Source organism: Chiloscyllium plagiosum, chromosome 7 (assembly GCF_004010195.1).
Source record: "Chiloscyllium plagiosum isolate BGI_BamShark_2017 chromosome 7, ASM401019v2, whole genome shotgun sequence".
In the NCBI taxonomy this organism is placed as follows: domain Eukaryota; kingdom Metazoa; phylum Chordata; class Chondrichthyes; order Orectolobiformes; family Hemiscylliidae; genus Chiloscyllium; species Chiloscyllium plagiosum.
In genome coordinates, this window is record NC_057716.1 from 61,602,847 (window position 1) to 61,625,407 (window position 22,561).

General features: G+C 42.4%; 1 protein-coding gene across 4 annotated transcripts in view; it reads right to left on the reverse strand.

Annotated features, from left to right (window-relative positions):
• The window catches only part of LOC122551638 (potassium voltage-gated channel subfamily H member 7-like), a 461,508-nt gene that overhangs the window by 40,986 nt on the left and 397,961 nt on the right, over positions 1 to 22,561 (reverse strand). For 3 of the 4 annotated variants that reach the window (XM_043693876.1, XM_043693877.1, XM_043693878.1), the window contains one exon: positions 20,461 to 20,715. In XM_043693876.1, the coding sequence (XP_043549811.1) occupies positions 20,461 to 20,715 (255 nt within the window). The remainder of the gene's footprint in view (positions 1 to 20,460; positions 20,716 to 22,561) is intronic. The other variant, XM_043693875.1, reaches the window with a different exon arrangement.

Here is a 22,561-nt window from a genome sequence, read left to right on the forward strand (position 1 = left end):
ATGGCTCAGAGAAATTATGGAAAACCTGATAAACTGAGCTGAGGAAGCCCAAGGGAAATGAGGCTGGTTTGGGATGGATAGCAATGGGACCACAATCAAATAGGGTGGTGATGCAAGCCCATGCTAAAACAATCACTCAATCATCTGATTGACAGGGAACAGGATGAAACCAGAAATGTTCAAGAAGGACCATTGTGTTATGCGTACAGACTATGGTTGGTAGGCCAGATAAGATGCAACCTTGATTGGATCCAAAGTCGGGAAGTACCTGACTGGATTAACAGCACACAGTTGGCACAACTAACCAAGTCTAAGGGGCAACGTGACTTAGATGAATGTGATTCAACTGCCATGGAAGGATGAGACCTAGAAATCATTCATGCCTCCCATTCTCCCCACAACACTTCACTCAATCTAGATAATGGGTGGAAGGGACATTAATGTGTATCAATCATGGAAATGTCACACAAATATGGAAGCTTATACTGCCTCAACACACTCCTTAGTTTCTGCTTCAGCCCTCGCCTGTCACAAGGCTTGTATGATGCACATCTGACAACAAAAACTGGAAATGCTCAAGGTGTTCAACCACTCATAGTCTATGAAGAAGTAGAAGCAGAACCAATCTCATACTTAAGTGAACAACGGGGGGCAATTAGACAAAGAATAGGGAAGACAATTCAAGTTTCACCATCATTTGCAAAAGAAATTAGACATTCTTGAAGAGTGCACAGAACAAGAGTTTCAGGAATAGAAATGGTAATAAAAAAGAGGATAAACATTAAAATTCTTCTCTAAATCAGGATAGTCACATGCTAGTAGGAGTACAGCCAGTATTGGCTCTGACATGCGGATTAATGGCCTGTAGATCTTGTAGAAAGGAAAAACAGATTATTTTAAGAGAAAACAGAAAGTTCTGACAATAGTAGTAGCAAGTTCAGTTAAAAGCCTTTTCCCTTCTCAGCCCTTACTGAAAGGGGAGGATTGTTAGGGCAAAAATGAAACACCTACGTAGGTTCCCCTCCAAGCTATTCAATCACAGCCAAAGAATCCCCACCAATGGTTTCTGTTCAGGCCACTTCACCAATATCTGTGAATCCTCCAAAGATATATCAGTGACTCTCTCCTCTTCCTCATTTACAGGTTAATCCTTAATAAGTTTCCCCTGACATTGGAGTCAACCTCAATATTTTTTCAGATTACATTCAGCTTTACCTTTCCATCACCTTCCTTGACTGCTGCACCATTTCTGTCCTGCCACACCATTTGCTTCTCTAACAATCCAACTTCAATATTGATAATGCCAAATGCATCATCTTTAGTTCCTGTCACAAATTATGCATTATTGGGACTAGTTGTTATATTGTTCCAAGTTGTGTTACATGCATATAGATTGTGACAAGCTGGACAGTCCTATCTGTCATTGTTTGAGGCTGAAACAGACAGTTCGCAACATTTGTACCCAATTTGATTGAAGCTAAGCTCCTCATACCCTCTCTATCACGAGGACTGCCAACTTCCATCTGCATAACATTCAAACCTCTGCTCTTGCATTGAGAGTGTGGTACTGGAAAAGCACAGCACATCAGGCAGCATCTGAGGAGCAGGAGCATTGACATTTCGGGCATTAGCCCTTTGTCAGGAATGAGGCTTGTGGGCTGGGGGGAGGGAGGGAGGGAGGTGGGGCTTAGGGGAAGGTAGCTGAGAATGCAGGTGGGGTGAAGGTGGGGGAGAAGGTGATAGGTCAGAGAGGAGGGTGGAGTGGATAGCTGGGAAGGAAGATGGACAGGTCAAGAGGGCGGTGCTGACTTGGAGGCTTGGGACTGGGATAAGGTGGGGGAGGGGAAATGAGGAAACTGGTGAAATCCACATTAATCCCGTGCAGGTGCAGGGTCCCATAGCAGAAGATGAGACGTTCTTCCTCCAGGTGTCGGGTGATTAGAGTTTGGCAATAGAGGAGGCCCAGGAACTGCATGTCCTCAGTGGAGTGGGAGGGGGAGTTAAAATGTTCAGCCAGGGGGCGGTGGGGTTGGTTGGTCGGTGCGGGTGTTCCAGAGATGTTCTCTGAAATGATCCGCAAGTTGACATCTGTCTCCCCAATGTGGAGGAGACCACATCAGCTGCAACAGATACAGTAGATGACATTTGTTCAATACAGTAGATTTCTGTTGGGATAACATTTGTGCAGATATAGGTAAATTTCAATCCATCTTTGGGCGAATCTTTTTTTGTTGCTTCCAAACATACTTATTCGAATGTTCTCATGCCCTAACCTCTGTAAATTTCAGTTTCTCTGAAACTTTATTGCCTCTGTCCTATTGTATGCCAAACTCATCTCTTGGCCTCATTGACCTTTGTCCTCATTGCTCTCGTTCCTTGGCGCAAATGCTTCAACTTTAATGTGGTAATGTTTTGAGCTGAATTTTCAATTTGGGTGCAATCAGTAAAACAAGCACAAATTATGAGGCTCTGAGTTACCACTCAAACTCATTCACATTTCACCAAATTCTGCCATGAATTAGCCAATATTGTTAAACTTATGTATCTTCAAATGTATTTTGAAGTGGGTAGGAGAGATACCTTCATCAAAAAGTGTGGTGCTAGAAAAGCACAGCCGGTCAGACAGCATCAGGAGAGTCAACATTTCGAGCATGAGCTCTTCATCAGGAATGAGGAGGTGGCCCAAGGAGAGAGAAATGGGATGGGGGGGGGCGGGTAGGGCTGGGGGGAAGGTAGCTGGGAATGTGATAGGTAGATGAAGGCAGGGGTGAAGGTGATAGGTCGGAGAGGAGGGAGGAGCAGATAAGTAGGAAGGAAGATGGACAGGTAGGGCAGTTCAAGAGGGTGGTGCCGAGCGGTACTTGAAAACAAGTACAACTGAAAATGTTAGCAAGAGGCACTGACTCTGTGGTGTTCCAGCATTGTCTGCAAGGAAATAGCTCAGAAAAGAAAGTTAGCTCCTAGGTTTGCTGAGAGGAACCTGCAAGTGCCAGGTGACAGTGGTGAAGAGGATATCAGTGCTATATCCTGCTGACTAGCAAAGGATGTCACACTACCAGCTTGGGCTGAGGTAAAAGTCTAGTCAGTGCTGTGGCCCTGGTGAAATGTTGCGCACAGTAGTACAGGAAGAAGGTTTCATAGTAGACTCATTCAACTTGGAAACAAACCCTTTGGTCCAATCAGTCCATGCTGACCATACTCCCAAGTTAAATTAGTCCCACATGCCTGCGCTTGGCCCATATCCTTTCAAACCCTTACCTATTCTTGAACTTATCCAAATGTCTCTTAAATGTTGTAACTGTACCTGCATTCACCACTTTTTGAATTGAATTGAACTTATTGTCACATGTACCGAGGCACAGTGAAAAGATTTGTCTTGCAAGCAATACAGGCAGATCACAGAGTTAAGTCGCATAGATAAGTAAATAATAGGTAAACAGCCGCAAAAAACAAAAACACAGCTACAGGCGAATATTAAGAGTTTGTGAATCCATTCAGTGTTCTAACAACAGTAGGGTAGAAACGGTTTCGAATCCAGTTGGGTGCGTGTTCAGGCTTCTGTATCTTCTATCCAATGGTAGAAGTTGTAGAAAAGCATTGCCAGGGTGGGATGGATCTTTGACAGTGGGCCTGGTAGATGGATACTATAGATGGGAGGTTAGCCTTTGTGATTGTTAGGGCCAAGTTCACCACTCTCTGTAACCGCCTCTGATCTTGAATGGTACAGTTGCCATACCAGGTAGTGATGCATCCAGACAGAATGCTCTCAATGGTGCACCTATAAAAATTGACAAGGGTATTCGTTGTCATGCCAAGATTCCTCAGCTGCCTGAGGAAGAAGAGACGTTGTTGGACCTTTGCAACCAGTGTGTCCACATGTAGAGTCCAAGAAAGCTTATTGTGGATGACCACTCCCAGGAGCTTGCCACTCTCCACTCTTTCCACCTCTGTGCTGTTAATATCTAGGGGGGCATGAGTAAGATACTGCCAAAATGCAATTATGACGTTCTTGGTGTTGCCGGCATTGAGAGCTGGGTTGTTCTCAGTGCACCCATCTGTAGACTGTTTCATCGCCATCTGAGATTCTGTCAATTCATTCCACACATGAACTACTCTCTGTGTAAAAACGTTGTCCCTTTTAAATATTTTTCCACTCACCTTAAAAATATGTCCCCTAGTTTTGAACTCCCCCACCCTAAGGAAAATACTCTTGTCATTCACCTTATATATAGAACATAGAACATAGAAAAATATAGCGCAGTACAGGCCCTTTGGCCCTCGATGTTGCGCCGATCCAAGCCCACCTAACCTACACTAGCCCACTATCCTCCATATGCCTATTCAATGCCCGTTTAAATGCCCATAAAGAGGGAGAGTCCACCACTGCTACTGGCAGGGCGTTCCATGAACTCACAACTCGCTGAGTAAAGAATCTACCCCTAACATCTGTCCTATACCTACCACCCCTTAATTTAAAGCTATGCCCCCTCGTAATAGCTGACTCCATACGTGGAAAAAGATTCTCACTGTCGACCCTATCTAAACCCCTAATCATCTTGCACACCTCTATCAAGTCACCCCTAAAACTTCTTTCCTCCAATGAAAACAGCCCCAAGTGCCTAAGCCTTTCCTCATACGATCTTCCTACCAGACCAGGCAACATCCTGGTAACCCTCCTCTGCACCCGTTCCAGTGCCACCACATCCTTCCTATAGTTACTCTTACCAGAGTGAATCACCTCACACTTAGCTACATTGTACTCCATTTGCCACCTTTCTGCCCAGTTCTGCAGCTTATCTATATCCCGCTGTAACCTGACACATCCTTCCTCACTGTCAACAACTCCACCGACTTTCGTATCATCCGCAAACTTGCTCACCCAACCTTCTAGCCCCTCCTCCAGGTCATTTATAAAAATGACAAACAGCAATGGTCCCAAAACAGATCCTTGCGGAACACCGCTAGTAACTGCACTCCATATGCCCCTCATGAATTTATAAAACTCAATGTGTTTGCCCCTCAAATTCCTACACTCCAGAAGTCTCAGCCTTTCCAGTTTATATTTATATCTCAAACACTCCATTCCCAGGAAAACCTGGTAAATCTTTTCTGGACCTTCTCCAGTTTAATAGTATCCTTCAATGCACACAGTGTTCCAGAAGAAGCCTCACCAATGTCCTGTGCAACTTCAACATGACATCCCAACTCCTATACTCAAGTACTTTAAGAACGGGTGGACACTGAATCATGGAAAAGTATATTATTTACATTCTCAACATTGCTGGTTCACCACCAATCTTTCTATTGGTGGGAAGAAATACACGTGTACCAATTTCTGAGTCATAGGAGTCAATTAGGTTTTGCATTTTATAGGTAATGCCATAAAATATAAAAATAATGAAAATGTTAAATTGGTATAAAGTATCGGTTAGGTAATAGATGAGGTTCGATATTGTCTTTTGTATGTTACCTAATAGAAAGGATAACAAAGTCTATAAGACAAGTGTTTCTTGTCATTGGGATGAACACTTGAGAGTCATAAAGTCATAGATATATGCAGCACGGAAACAGACCCTTCAGTCCAACTCGCCCATGCCAACCAGAAATCCCAACCTAATCTAGTCCCATTTGCAGCACTTGGCACACATCCCTCTAAATGCTTCCTATTCATATACCCATCCAGATGCCTTTTAAATGCTGTAAGTTTTGTTATAAATTCTGTGTCTTACAATTGTGTACTCCACAACCACCTGATGAAGGAGCAGCACTCTGAAAGCTAGTGCTTCCAATTAAACCTGTTGGACTACAACCTGGTGTTATGTGATTTTCAACTTTGTACACCCCAACCCAACACTGACATCTCCAATTCAAGGAACTGAATTTGTACTCCAAGGTCTCTTCATTTAGCAACACTCCCCAGAACCTTACTTGTATATGCCCTGCTCTGATTTGCTTTTCCAAACTGCAGCACCTTGCATTTATCTAAATTAAACTCCATCTGCCACTCCTCAGCCCATTGGCCCATCTGATCAAAGTTCCGTTGTAGACTGATGTAACATTCTTTGCTGTGCACTACACCTCCAATTTTGGTGTCATCTGCAAATTTCCGAACCATACCTCGTATGTTCATATCCAAATCATTCATATAAAAGATGAAAAGTAGTGGACCCAGCACCAATCCTTGTGGCACACCACTGGTCACAGGCCTCCAGTCTGAAAAGCAAGACCAAGAACGGGAGGGCGATGTCCGAGGTGGTTCAGGTGAATGTGAGCTCAGGTGAAAGGTGTTAGTGTAGTTGATAAACTGTTCAACCTCCTCATGGGAGCACGAGGTAGCACTGATACAGTTGATGCAGTGGAGGAAAAGATGGGGGATGGTGCTGGTGTAGGTGCGGAAGACGAATTGTTCCACGTACCCGACAAAGAGACAGGCATAGCTGGGGCCCATATGGGTGCCCATGGTTACACTTTTGGTTTGAAGGAAGTGGGAGGATTGGGAGGAGAAATTGTTAAGGGCGACGACCAGTTCAGCCAGGCAGATAAGGGAGTCAGTAGAAGGGTACTGGTTGGGATGGCATGAGAGGAAGAAACAGAGGGCGTGGTGGATAGATGTGGACAGAGACTGGATGTCCATGGTGAAGGTAAGGCATAGGGGCTGAGGAAATAAAGGTCTTGGAGGATGTAAGGGTGTGGGTGGTGTTCCAAACGTAGGTGGGTGGTGTCCCTGTACACATCTATCCGCCACGATGAAAGTTTCCAAGCCCTCTGTTTCTTCCTCTCATGCCTCCCAACCAGTACCCTTCAACTGACACCCTCATCCACCTGGCTGAACTGGTCCTCCACCTAACCAACTTCTCCTTCTAATCCTCCTACTTCTTCCAAACCAAAGGGGTAACCATGGGCACCCACAAGGGACCCAGCTATGTCTGCCTCTTTGTTGGGCATGTGGAACAGTCCATCTTCAGCAGCTACACTGGATTCATGCCCCACCTATTCCTCCACTACATTGATGACTTTATTGGTGCTCTCTCGTGCACCCATGAGGAGATTGAACAGTTCATCAACTTCACTAACACCTTTCACCATGACCTCAAATTCACCTGGACCATCTTGGACACCTCCCTCCCCTTCTTGTATCTCTCCATCTCCATCTCTGGGCGACTGACTAATCATGGACATCTGCTACAAACCTATGATCTCCCACAGCTACCTGGATGACACTTTTCACCACTCTGCATCCTGTAATAACACCATCCCTTATTCCCAATTCCTCTGCCTCTGCCGCATCTGTTCCGAGGATGATCAATTCCACCATAGAAAATCTCAGGTGGCCTCCTTCTTCAAAGACCACAATTTCCCCTCTCACATGGTCAATGATGCCCTCCAGCGCATTTCTTTCACTTCCCACACTTCCCCCCTTGAACCACACCTCTCCCAATGCAACAAGGACAGAACCCCCCCACCCCGACCCTCTCCATCCAACCCGCCAACCTCTGTTTACATTGCATCATCCTCTGCCACTTCCGCTACCTACAAACACTAGGAATACATCCCACCCCTCCCAATCCCACCACTATCAGCATTCCAGAGAGACCATTCCCTCTGTGAATCCCTTGTTAGATCTGTGCCCCTCACCAGCCCTCACCCTACTCCCAGCACCTTCCCCTGACACAACAGGAATTGCAAAACCTGTGCCCACATCTCCCCCCTCACCTCCGTCCAAGGCCCCAAAGGATCCTTCCACATCTGACAGAAATTTACCTGTACCTCCACAAGTGTCATCAACTGTATCTGTTGCGCCTGATGGGGAGACAGGCTGCCAACTTGCGGATCATTTCAGAGAACATCTCTGGGACACATGTACCAACCAACCACCTCTACCACCCCGTGGCTGAACACTTCAACTCACCCTCCCACTCCACCAAAGACATGAAGGTCCTGGGCCTCTTCCATCGCCAAACCCTAACCACCCAATGCCTGGAGGAAAAAAGTCTCATTCTCCGCCATGGGACCCTGCACCGACATGAGATTAATGTGGATTTCACCAGTTTCCTCATTTCCCCTCTTCCCACCTTATTCCAGTCCCAAGCCTTTAACTCAGCACTGCCCTCTTGACCTGTCCATTTTCTTTCCCATCTATCCGCTCCACCTTCCTCTTCGACCTAACAACTTCTCCCTCACCTTCATCTATCGCATTCTCAGGTACCTTCTCCCCAGCCCCACTCTCCCCCCCTCATTTATCTCTTAGCCCATGTCCCACAAACCTCATTCCTGATGAAGGGCTTATGCTCGAAAGGGCTTATGTCGATTCTCCTGCTCCTTGGATGCTGCCTGATGCTTTTCCAGCATCACACTCCAGAGTCTGATACTCTAACATCTGCAGTCCTCACACCCTCTGAATCTTTGAGGGGCCCTATTCTCTCCCTAGTTATCCTTTTGTCCTTAATATAAAAACCCTTTGGATTCTCCTTAACCTTATTTGCCAAAGCTAACTCATGTCTCCTTTTTGCCCTCCTGATTTCTCTTTTAAACATACAGGACTTCCTTTATACTCTTCTAAGGATTCAGTTGATCTCTGCTGTCTATACCCGACATATGTTTCCTTCTTTTTCTTCAGCAAAACCTCAATATCTCTTGTTATCCAGCATTCCCTGTACCGACCAGCCTTTCCTTTCACCCAAACAGGAATATACTGTCTCTGGACTCTTCTTATCTCATGTCTGAAGGCTTCCCATTTTCTAGCCGTTCCTTTACCTGTGAACATCTGCCCCCAATCAGCTTTTGAAAGTTCTTGCCAAAGACAGTCAAAATTTGCCTTCCTCCAATTTAGAACTTCAACCTTTAGGTACAGTCTGTACTTTTCCATGACTATTATAGTCACTGGCCCCAAGGTGCTCCCCCACTGACACCTGCCCTGCCTTATTTCCCAGGAGTAGGTCGAGTTTTCCACCTTCTCTAGTAGGTACACCCACATTCTGAATCAGAAAATTTTCTTTTACACACTTAACAAATTCCTCTCCATCTAAACATTATCCACTATATGTAATCTTTTTTGTCCATACAAAAGCATCTGACTCGGTTGATTGTGATAATGCATAGGGTGCCATTCCCAAGATTGGCAGCCCTCAGAAGTTTGTCACTATCCTCCACCTACTCCACAATGACATGTCATCCATAATCTTCATCAACAGAACTACCAGAGACACTGTTGTAGTGAAGATTGGTGTCAAACAAGTCACATTATACTGACTCGTTTTAAGTTTGCAATAGTCCAGCTCACCTCCAGCAAATTGCTCACAGATGTGGAGATAATTTACAAAACAGATGGGAAAGTGTTCAACTTTCATGCCAAAAACAAAATCACTCCAACCTCAACATTATTAAGCTTCAGTATGCAGATAATGCTCAATTCAATAACCGAGCATCAGTTATCAATTCCTTCTCTGAAACACATAGGAAAATGAACTTTTCACTAAACATCATCTCGGTGCCAGCACTATCTTTGGCTGTATTTAAGGAGAAAGATCTCAATCTTGAGATTAAAGTCATGGTTTACCAGATAGCAGTGATCGCTGTACTCCTATAGGTTTTGGAGACTTGAACAACCACAGCAGGTATGTGAAAATACTGAAGAATTATCACCAGCAGTGCATTAGCATGATCTATTAAATTGGTGGCCAGAAAGATGCTCCAATAGTAGGATCCTCTCCAGCAAGTCACCAGACAAAACATATTGTTTGTTTATTTGATGTCAAACCCTGCCAAGCAATTGCTCCACTTGGAACACAATCACAGCTGGACGATCCAAAAAGATAGTAGAAACACTTTAGAAAGCATCACTGAAGAGGCTGAACATCCCATAGACCATGGGGTTCCCTGACATGTCACTGATCAAATTGGAGAAGGATCATTTGAGAAGGCAGCAAATGTATTGCATGACTTTATTGGGAGTTCCAGAAGTGAAGTGAATTTGTGGTGTTAGAACACATGTACAACCTTTCAAGGAAGGCATCTACCAAACCTTCAAACAACAGCATCCTGCATGTAGCAGGGTCTGCAGATTGAGCATTAGAATTATGCAATCTCAGAACACAAGAAACCAGAATGGAAGTAAGTTATCCTCAATTCTGAGAAACTGTCTAAAAAGGGGAACTGGAAGACATAATCCCTCATTCTGAATGTGATAATGATGACAGCTTTGTTCACTTGAGTGGAAGAAGTTAAGGGAGGACTCCCAAGGGAGCTGTTACAGTCCTCTCTTCATATCTGACAATATCCCAGAAGTATCAGGTTTCTCAACTTATGTTGGATGTAAACCTTTGGCAAAAGCAACATGACATCCTTAAGTGGCCATTACTTTGCTACTTAAGGACCTCAACAGGACCTAGAGCATCCTGATTCTGTATCTATTCACTGTAATATCAGGGAGATGTTGGCTTTGGGTGTGATGGTACTGGAAAGGCAATCACCTTTATTTTATGAACAGTCCCATCCCCAGCCAGGCTGGTGAAGGTCTGTAATATCCAGACCATGAAGCTTTTACAATACTCAATTATCCCATAAGTTGCTATTAAATTCAAGACAAACATAACTTTTAGGAAGAAATTAACCAAATATTTGAAGCACAAATCTATTAAGGGAAATGGATTGGTTTAGAGAGCTGTGATATGGAACGGGAAAAAGTATAAACATGAGGGGCTAACTGAATGCTGATCTTCTGTGATGTACTGAATCAAATTCTGTAATCATAGAAGTGGGAAAATGCAGCCAGTTAGCATATAAATCTAATTTTTCTCATGAAACTTCTGTTGAAACTGCAAAATAAATTTTGTTGAAGATGAATATAAAATTCTCAGGAATGGTTATCTCTGCTACACAGTTTTTAAAAGCTTAAATCATAGAATCCCTACAGTGTAAAAAGAGGCCATTCAGTCCATTGAGTCTACACTGACCTTCCACTCAGATCCAATCCCCCATCCTCACCCCACATTCACTAATGCTAACATACCTAGCCTATACAATTTAGCATGGTCACTCCATCTATCCTTCATATCTTTAGACTGTGGGAGGAAACCAGAGCACATAGCAAAAAGCTACACAGACAGCATGCAAACTCCACACAGACACCCTTGCCGGCAATTGAACATGGGTCCCTGGTGCTGTGAGGCAGCAGTGCTAACCAATGAATCTTGATTAGATTCTTTTCGTTTTATTTGTGATTACCAAACATGCTTAAACTAAACTGTATCAATTCATCAACATATTGCTTGCTGTACCAGACACAGCTAAAAATATATATTTCTTATATTAGTATGTTGTAATCAAGTATGGTGAAATATACACTGCATTGTCTAACATTAAAACAATGGACTGATTGCGACTAGTAGATTTGAAGGGACATTCAATGACATAGACCTGGAAATTTCAGTCAACAATAAAGATACGTATTTGTTCTGATTTTAAAGAAAACTGCCATAATGACTTAATAGATTCTACAGCAGAAAATTCCAATATTCTGTCAACAAATTGAATTTGGTGCTATTTAAAAGTGATCTGCAGCATTCAGCAACAGTGACATTGTTGAGCAATGTGAGTAGCCAATCACATTGACAAATTCTCATGGATCACAAAACACCAAGTAAAAAGTACAGATTATAGCTTCATGTTCAATCATTTTATAGAGAGAAAAATAAAGATTGAGTTACACATTAGATTAAGGTAGAAGTTGACATATCAAAATAAACTTCATCTGCCAATGCTTAACATTTTCAAGAGGTTTTTATAGTTATAATAGTATGCAAAACATTAAATTTAATTCCCCCTGTGTTGATCGTCTTTGGGAAGAATGCAATAGTGGATATTTCAGAAGAGTATGATATCCCCTTATGCACCTTCCGGATCTACCATTTTAATTGCGTCCATGCAGTAATCCCAAAGGTCCTGAGCCCATACACGTAGCTGGCAGCATTTTCGGCTCAATTTTACAGGTGCAGTACAGTTCAGAAGCTACTGCTGGCATTACTATCACCACTCTCATGGGACACAATTCTGAGCTGCCATTTCATCAGAGAGTCAGCAGCTCTGCAGCTATAACATTCATGCCACACAAGTACCAAACAATGGCCAACTCCAACAAGAGAGTATCTAGTCATCATCTGTTCTATATTCTATGCCATTATCATTGCTGAATCCCCCACCATCAATATCCTGGGGATTACTATTGACTAGAAACTCAACTGGACCAGCTATCTAAGTACCGTGACTACAAGATCAGATTAGAGGCTTGGAATTCTGCTAAGTACAACTCACTGGCTGACTCCCCAAAGTCTAATGACCATCCACAAGTCAAAGTCAGAGGGTGATGGAATATCTTCCATTTGACTGGAAGAGTAAAGCACCAATAACACTCAAGAAGTTCCACACTATCTGGTACAATGTAATGAGCTTGCCTGGCACCTTAGCCACCACTTAAACATTCATTCCTGCATCACCAGTCTACAGTGGTGATAGAGTATACCATATACAAGATGCACTCTACCTTTTGACCATATCTTCGAAACACATGGCCTCTACCAATGTGAAGAACACAGCCAAGAGATGCATGGGAACATCACCACTTGTAAGTCACACATCAAACTGATGTGGACCTTTATTGCCATTTTATTCACTGTCATTGGGTTCAATTCCTGGAACTGCCATCCCACAGCACAGCAGGCATATCTATGCCAGATGGACTGCAGGAATTCAAGAAGATAACTCACCATAACCTTCTAAAGCGCAATTAAAGATGCATAATGAATGGGGCCCTTGCCTGCGATGCTTACATCACATGAAGAAGTTGAACAAAAAGGCTTTGTTTGTGCCAATGATAGGGTGCAGGAAGAAAGAAAGATTTGCCCATGGTGACATGCTGTGGCAGGCTGCTATGTGTACCTTGAAGCCCTCGGGGACCATTGTTGCCACAATGACAACATTCTGCTTATGGAGCCACTAGGAAAGAAGTTCCTCAGTGTAGTGAAGGTTGGCTTCAGGCATCTGCCAGACTCAGCAATATCATGAGGGCGTTGGAGGGTGGCAGGTTCCAAGTTTCATACCATACTGGCAGCTTGATAAAATGGTGCCATCTGAATGGTTAATTAGCTCAATTACTCACCCCCTCTCTGGTCAACGTTGCAGCTAAATTGCAACCACTCCTGCCATTGATAACATTCCCTGCAGTGGAAGGCCGACTTCTGAAGAGCTGGTAAAATTCCATCACAGAAGTTATGAGTTTTACACAGGCATGATGACAGACCCTAACATATTTAATCTTGTATATTGTTTCCTGTTACAGCACTTGATAGAGAAGATGGAAATTATGTATTTTAAATAATCATACAACTAACAAAACATAAAAGTCTATTGATATTAAGTAATATATAACTTAATATATAACTTAAGTTAGTAATCCAAACAGTTTTAATAGGATCAGTTTAAGAATTTGAATTCAGTTTTAAAAATTTGAAATCAATGTAAATAGCCATGAAGTTATCACTTTCTTGCACATCCAACTAGTTTGTTAATGTTTTACAGGTCATCACTGAAACAACTCCACAGAGGCCAGTATCCCATCACCAAGCCACTCTTTATTTATATGTACATCGAACATAGAGATCATAGCACAGGAACAGGCCTTTCAACACATGATGTTGTGCCGAACATGACACCAAATGAAATGAAACCCATCTGTCTGCCCTAGACCCATATCCCTCTATACCTTGCATAACCATGTGTTTATCTAAAGTTCGCTTGAATGCCCCTATCATATCTGCCTCCACCACTACCCCTGGCAGCGTGTTCAAGACTCCTCCCACTCTCTGTGTAAAAAAACTTGCCCCTCACATTTCCTTTCAACTTTTCCCTTCTCACCTTAAATGCATTCCCCTCTAGTATTAGGTATTTCAACTCTGGGAAAAAAGGTTCTGACCATCAACCCTATCTATGCATCTAATAAATTTATAGACTTCTATCAAGTCTCCCCTCCGCCTCTGCCACTCCAGTGAAAACAACCTAAGATTTTCTAGCTTCTCTTTATCAGCTCATACCCTCTAAACCAGGTAGCATCCTGGTAAACCTCTTCTGTACCCTCTCCAAAGCCTCCATCCTTCCTGTAATGAGACAACCAGAATTGAATGTAATACAATGTAATACAATGTAATAAGTCTTAAGTGTGGCCTAACCAAAGTCTTATAAAACTACAACATGACATCCTGACTCTTGGACTCAATTCCCCAATCAATAAGAGCAAGTATACCATATACCTTCTTTATCATCCTATTGACTTGTGTGGCTGCTTTCCGGAGCTATGGACTTGAACCCCTCTGTACATTAATGCTGTTCAGGGTCCTGCCATTTACTGTATACTTTTCCTTAACATTTGATCTCTCAAAGTGCAGCACTTCACACTTACATGGATTAAACTCCATCAGTCTTTTCTTCACCCATATGTGCAATTGATCTACATCCCGCTGTATCCTTTGACAAATTTTGACATTATCCACAATTCCACTGATCTTTGTATCATTTGCAAACTTACTAACTCATCCATCTACATTTTCATCCAAGTCATTTACATATATCACAAACAGCAGACATCCCAGTACGAATCCCTGTGGAACACCACTAGTCATAGACCTCCAGCCAGAAAAACACCCTACCACCACTATCCTTTGCCTTCTATGGACAATCCAATTCTGAATCCACTTGGCCAAGTCACTGCAGATCCCATGCATCTTAATCTTTGGGATGAGTCTACCAAGAAGGACCTTGTTGAAAGTTTTACTAAAATCCATGTCGACAACATCCTCTGCTCTACCCTCACTGATCACTTTTCTCACCTCCTCAAAAAATTCAGTCAAGTTTGTAAGACATGACCTGCCCTACACAAAGCCATGCTGACCATCTCTAATTAGACCATGCTTCTCCAAATGGGCATAAATCCTATCCCTAACAATTTTCTCCAATTGCTTCCCAACCATCAGTATGAGACTCATCAGTCTATAATTTCCTGAATTATCTCTATTTCTCTTCTTGAACAAAGGAACAACATCAGCTACTCGCCAACCCTCCAGGACCTCTCCAGTGGTGAGTGAGCATACAACAACCTTGGTCAAAGCACCAGTAATCTCCTCATATGCCTCTCTCAGTAACCTGGTGTAGATACCATTGGGCCCTGGGGACTTATTGACTTTAATGCTCTCCAAGACACCCAATACCACTTCTTTCTTGATCTCAAAATGGCCTCATGTATTAGCATGCTCCACACAAACCTCACTATCCTCCATATCCTTCTCCTGGGTGAATAACGATGCAAAGTACTCATTTAGATCTTGCTCACAACCTCTGCCTCTAAGCGCAAATTCCCTCTTCATCATTGTGTGGTCCTATCTTCTCCCTAGTTATCCTCTTGTCTTTAATGCATATATTGAATGCCTACTTGCCAAGGTCATTTCATGACCCTTTATTGCTTTCCTAATTCCTTGCCTGAGTTCTTTCCTGCTTTCATTATATTCCTCATGGACAGTGTCCAATTTTAGCTTTCTAAACCTTACATATGCTTCTTTTTCCTTTGACTACATTCACAACCTCCCTCATTATTAAAGCATTCCTTACCTTGCCACCTTTGTCCTTCTTCCTTACTGGAACATGCTGGTCCTGAACTCTGATCAGCAGGTCTTTAAACAATTCCCATTTGTCAAATATGGACTTGACCAATAACAGCTCCACCCAATTAACACCTGCTAGCTCCTGCCTAATACTGACATTTGCCCTCCCCTAATTTAGTACCTTTCCATAAGGTCCTGACATTATTGTTCATAGCTATCTTAAAACTTAAGGAGTTATGATCACTGTTTCCAAAATGCACTCCCACTGAAAGGTCAGTCACCTGGGCCAGGCTCATTAATCAATACAAGCTTCAGTATAACATGTCCTGTAGTTGGACTATCCATGTGCTTTTTCTAGAAACCCTCTAGGACACAATTAACAAATTCCACCCCATCTAAACCTCTTGCTCTAAGGGAATCCCAGTCAATATTGGGGAATTTTAAGTCACCTACTATGAAAATCCTGTTTATTGCTTCTTCCCATAGTCTGCCGACATATTTGTTCCTCAAAGTCTCTGTGGCTGTTAGGGGGCCTATAGGGTAATCCCATCAGAGAGATTGTACTCATCTTATTTTTGAGCTTTGCCCATATTACCTCAGTGGATGAGTTCTCCAGTATTTCCTCTCTGAGTGCAGAAGTGACATTCTCCCTGATTATTAATGCAACTCTAGCGCCTTTTTTACCTTACTCTCTATGTCTTCTAAAACACTGAAACCCTGGAATGTTGAGCAGCCAGTCCTGTCCCTCTCTTAACCAAATCTCTGTCATGGCCACAACATCATTGTTCTGTGTACTGATCCGATACTCAGCTCATCTGCCTTACCTATAATATTCCTTTCAATGAAATAAACACACCAGCCCAATAGCACCGCCATGTTCATTGACCTGTCTCTGTCTGTCCTCTGACTCACTTGTCGTAACACCTATCTTCCCCTCAATCCCTCTACTTGCTGACCTTTTACTCTGGTTCCCAACTCCCTATCACTCTAGTTTAAACCCTCCCAAGTAGCACTAGCGAATCTCCCTGCAAGGATATTGGTTCCTCTCTAGTCCCTCTTATACAGGTCACCTCTGTCCCAGAAAACATCCCAATGATCCAAGAGTGTGAAACTCTGCCCCTGCACAACTCCTTAGCCACGCATTCATCTGCCTTATCTTTCTATTCCTTGCCTCATTAGCATGTGCCACTGGTAGTACACCAGAGATTACAACCCCTGAGGCCCTGCTTTTCAACCTCTTTCCTAACTCCTGTACTTACTCCGTAGGACCTCATCCCTCTTTTTACCCATGTCATTAGTACCAATGTGCATGATGACCTCCGGCTGCTCAACCTCCCCCTTAAGAACTTCATGCAACCACTGAGAGATGGCCTTGATTCTGGCAATGGGGAGGCAACACACCATCGTGAAGTCTCAAATGCGGCCACAGAAATGCCTGTCTGTGCCCCTAACTAGTGGGTCTCCTACCATTACTGCTTGCTTTGACTTTGCCTGACCCTGCTCTACATCAGAACCAGTTGTTGTGCCACAGGCCTGGCTGCTACTGTTATACTCCCCTGAGAGGTAATCCCCCTCAAACAGTATGCAAAACAGTTCACCTGTTAGAGAGGGGAATAGCTGCATGAGACTCCTGCACTACATGCCTGCCTCTCCTGGTGGTCACCTATCTACATGTCTGAACCTGTGATGTGACCACTGCCCTGTTACATTCACTGTCCCTTGTATGCTCCTCAGTGTGTCTAACCACCGCTCCATCTGAACAACACGGTCTGTGAACAGTAGCAGCCAGTCATACTTCATGAGACATTGTTGACAGGGATACGAGACTGCTCCCTGATCCCGTACATCCGGCAGGAGGACACCACTGCCCTTAGTACCACCTCTGCCCCTTTAAATTCAGAAAGATAAAAGAATCTTGTATAGTTTTAAAAGAAAGTACTTGACACTGGCCCAGCTTCATCAGAACCAGCTCTCATAGTGAACAAAATTGCTGACATTCCTGTTTATATCTGTCAGCCAGAGCTTCCTGATTGTATCAGGTCAACAGCCCCAATCAGGGAACTCATATTCTATGAGGTCCACAAGCCTGATCTTATTACAATCACTATATCCCTACCCCTCTATGTCCTGGGACATAAGCCTGTTCTGTTTCTTGTAGCCTCTCCTGGGGAAATTTTCACATCGTGTCTGGTTCCTCCAACTCAGCCGCAGATACAGGAAGCCTTGACTGGACCATAGCCCGCATCTTTTGCGAGGAATGTTCCGGAAGAAATTCATCCTCTTCTTCAGGCAGTAAAGTTGTCGAGACTGCAACATCCGCTGTGTCTATCTCAGAGACCGAGGTTTCTTTGACGTTAGGTGGAGGGGGAGAACCTAAGGGTTCCAATAGCTTCTCCAGTTGTTCTGAGGGGCTGAGTATGTTTTGCTCCTGCCCCATTTGTGAGTTTTCAGCTTTCATTTGGTTCATGTTTATTCAGGACCGCCTCACCAACCCGAACCTTGTACATCATGAAAAAAGACTTTGCACTGACCATGTCTCTAACCCACACATGGCCATTTCCATGGATTTGGGACCAAACTTCGTCTTCTGAAGTAAACGGTCTCTCTCGCCTAGAGGAGATTTGTGTCCAGCATTCCTGATGCCCATTTCATCCTCCCCTGCCAAGATCCAGGAAGATCAGACTTAACCTGGTGTGGACTCATCTTCTAACTAACAACTCTGCTGGAGTTATGCCTGGCGTTTCATGAGGGGCGGTCTGATAATCAAATCAAATCTGGGACAGTTCGGTATCAAGTGAAGTTCTAGCTTCTTTAAGCCTGCCTTCAAAGTTCGGACTGATTTTTCTGCCAGACCATTGGATGATAGATGTGTATGGAGTTGTCCTTACATGCTGAATGCCAATCAACTTTTGGAAGTACTCATTTGCTGCTGGTAAACGATGGCCCATTGTCTGTGACTAACACATTCAAGAGTCCACGTAATGCAAAAGACTCTTGCAGTTTTTTTATTGTCTCCCCTGTGTTTGACAAATGAACTTTATGCTCGTCCAACCACTTTGTATGGGCATCCAATGGCTAAGAACATTGAGCCAAGGGCCGGCATTGTTGACATGTCATTGAGTCCAGGATTTACCTGGCCATTCCCACCAACGTGTGAGAACTCCTGGTGGTAATTTTTGTTGTTGTTGGCACTCTGGGCACTGCTCCCCCAGTGCAGCTATGTCTGCATCCAATCTGTGCACCAGACAACTTCTCACCAACATCACCATTTTGGATATCCCTAGATGACCCTGGTGGAGTTTAGCCAGTATCTGGTGGCGACCTTTGTTCGGGACCATCACTATTTCATTAATCCCACATACCAAACGATCGCTCAGCATCTCGCTAAGAATTAAACCCAAGCCATATGCCTCCACCAGTCATCTTAACTTTGCCAAAAATCCCGACTTGGATTCCCCAAGTTCTTGAATTGCTGAGTAATCTTGATTGTGTCTCTGAATTAGAGGAGACCAGGGGTCATAATATTCCTTAACTAAACCTGTCAACTCTTGAAAGGTTTTAGTCTCAGAAAATGTCAGGCTCCTAATAACCAAAAAAAGCTGCAAACCCACAAGCTTCCAGGAGAATTACTCATCACTTTTCATCTGCCCCAACATCATATGCTTGGAAAAAATAGCACATTCTTTCCAAATACTGGACCCAATCTTTAATGGCAGGATTGAATCAGTGAAGCTTTCCAAAGAATGGCATGATGCCAGAAATGCTTATTCTCACTCAAAGATGACTGTTGTGAGCGAATTTCTTCAGGAGCATATTTTTAATCTTATTGCCATTAAAAAAAAATCCATAGCGGCTGGTATCCCATCAGCAGGTCACCCTTTATTTGCATAGGCATATTACCTGACATTGGTCTGGCTTCATCAGAGCCAGTTCTCAGAGTGAACAGAACCTCTGACACCATGGGTGGCATGGTGGCTCAGTTGTTAGCACTGCTGCCTCACAGCACCAGGGACCTGGGTTCGATTCCAGCCTTGGCAACTGTCTGTGTGGAGTTTGCATGTTCTCCCCGTGTCTGTGTAGGTTTCCTCTGGGTGCTCCGGTTTCCTCTCACATTCCAAAGATATGCAGGTCATGTTAAATTGCCCATAGTGTTAGGTGCATTAGTCAGATGGAAATAGCTCTGGGTGGGTTACTCTGTGGAGTGTCAATGTGGACTTGTTGGGCAGAAGGGCCTGCTTCCACACTGTAGAGAATCTAATCTTCTGTTTTTATTTGTCAGCTTGGGCCCTCTGATTGGACCAGGTTAACATCCCCAATCAGGGAACTTATATTCCATGTGGTCCACCTGGCTGACATCATTGCAATCACTGCACTCACCTGGTTTGACTTGTATGAATATCAATATGGTCGACTCTGATATGGGCGAAAGTGAGCACTGCAGATGCTGAAGATCACTTTTGACTCTGATATGGGTGAGTAAACCACGTTTCTGGGCCAATTAAGGATGGGCAATAAATTATAGTTTTGCCTGTCATGCCCATGTCAACGAATTAAAAGTAATTCATTGATAGCCTTTTATTAAGATGGACAAAAATATCAACTTAATTGATGCCTTTTTCTGTATCTATAGAACATAATAAGAAATTGAAAATTTACAGGAAGAGTTTAAGCAAAGTCCTAAGTATATTTTCTATTCTACAGACATACGGTTAGCATTAGCACTCACATCAACTAATCAGCAGCTGGAGACTATCATTCGAAAAGCCGTGAAAGTTCTAAAATACTTATTGAATCTTCGTGTTTCTTGTTCACTTACCAAGAATTGCTACTACAATATTTTCCTTTAGGATTTCTATGGAACCCCTAGAGATGAAGTAGAGTGCAGTGAGAATATCCCCACTGTGAACCAATGTGTCACCGGGTGGAGCATGTGTGGTTTTAAACTTCATAGCCAGAGCTCGTAGGCAGCCCTTGCTGGCACCTTTGAATGCCTTGCAGTTCTGAAGTAATGCCTGGTTGAGATGGAGACATATGTCTGCCTGTAGACATTCAGGAAATCCCTTGAGGACCTAGTGAAAAAATTATACATTAGCAATAATGAATGGACACAGTTTTTAATTACAGTTAAAAAACTGTACTCTCAAAAATGATTATAAGAATGGCATTCTAGGCTAACTATTTCACGTAAAATTCTAAGTCAATGTGGCAGCTATTAGAATATTCTGTGATGCTTCCTCCTAAGTCATAACAATTTTGAATAATTTGAGCATACATTTTGGAAATAAGTTTTATTTAAATATAAACCACTTATCAGATTACTGGTGCTGAACATATGCAATATTAAAACTGTATGCTGCTGGACAATTCGTATGTAGGTTTTCCTAAACTACTTATCAAACAAACAGTATTTTTGTGTCGTTGCGATGTTCTTGTGAAGTATCTTGGGATGTTTCATTATGTTAAAGGTGTTATGTAAATATATGTTGTTGCCATTATTGTGCACTAGGTATATTTTATCTTAGTTCCAGAACCATACCTAAATACAAATATCCAATTACTTATTTTTAATTATGAATTAAATCATCTGAAAGAAATGACACCTAGCTTAAAAAAAACAGCAACAGCAGAGATTATCTAAATATTTTAAGAACTGAATTACTACCTGAGATGTGCTGAGATCTGTGAACGTCATGCTTAATATGTGCATATTAATGAAGACCAGCACAAAAGATAGAGTAAAATCTCCATATTATCATTTTTGCTCAAATGAGAATTTGGGAAGTACTATAAAACAAAAAGTTTAACTTGCTATTGAAAAATACAAACAGCTTTCACAATGCAGAATTAGTCCATGGTGAAGAGTTTGATAAATTGTTTCTGTTTGCCTCCTAATTTAGCAACCCAGTAAAAAAATAGTTTTGGATATTTTGTTCAATCTTGTTCAGCCACCAGATGGCACAACCTGCACTGTTTATCACCGAACAGATTGCATTCATGGCAAATTTACAGAACTAGAGGCAACAGATTGATTGACCAAGAGGTATGTCTCATGCAAAATAATACTGCTTTCATGCAAATTTATCATCGTAATAGCACAGTTCGAGTTTTGAATTTAATACTAATAAAAAGTTAAAATAAAAATCTAAATCCAATTGATTCATTCTCTAATAGGCATAAAATGACAAACTTGGTTAGTGAATGCCATCTCATTATGTATTTGTTTGATATGGCTCTGGGTACAATAGTAATATTTAGCCTTATATCTCTTCCATATTGGTTTTAACTGTTTACAGTGATCTGTGAAATGTAGAACATTAGATTCAGAATTTTTAAAAATGTCTTCATTGAGAAATTAATATTCACTAAATTTGAATACATTGACACAGACATTATTTGGTTCTGTGCAATATTTGAAAAAGAAAGTCAGTTCTAAACTAAATACAAATTCATCACAAACTCCCAGGCAGCTTGGGTGTTTAGCCTTATGCATAGAGTTATAAATAGTACAAGTTGCTGTGTTTCCATGTCAACAGCTGCAACCTTCACATTCATTTCTTAATCTCTACCTATCTAGTGTGCAAAATTCCTGGAATATTTTTGTTTCAGAACTTATGTTTTTAATCGCTTTGCTGATTTCTTTTCTTTAGATTTGTTTTTGTCCATTTTCATTTATTTTCAAAATTGCTTAGTATCATATTGTAGTGACAGAGACATTGGTGAAATAGTGAAAACATTCACTCCCATTAAATTTCAGATACAACTACAATTAGAAATATTATAATAAGATACTTTCTTCACAAGTGAAGAATTGCCAATGCCTAAAAGCATGACTGTCAGTAGCTGGACATGTACCTGTTATGAACCTCTTTGTTTAAAAAGAGCTTCTGTTTTCAGGATACAAAATTATTTCCAATTTG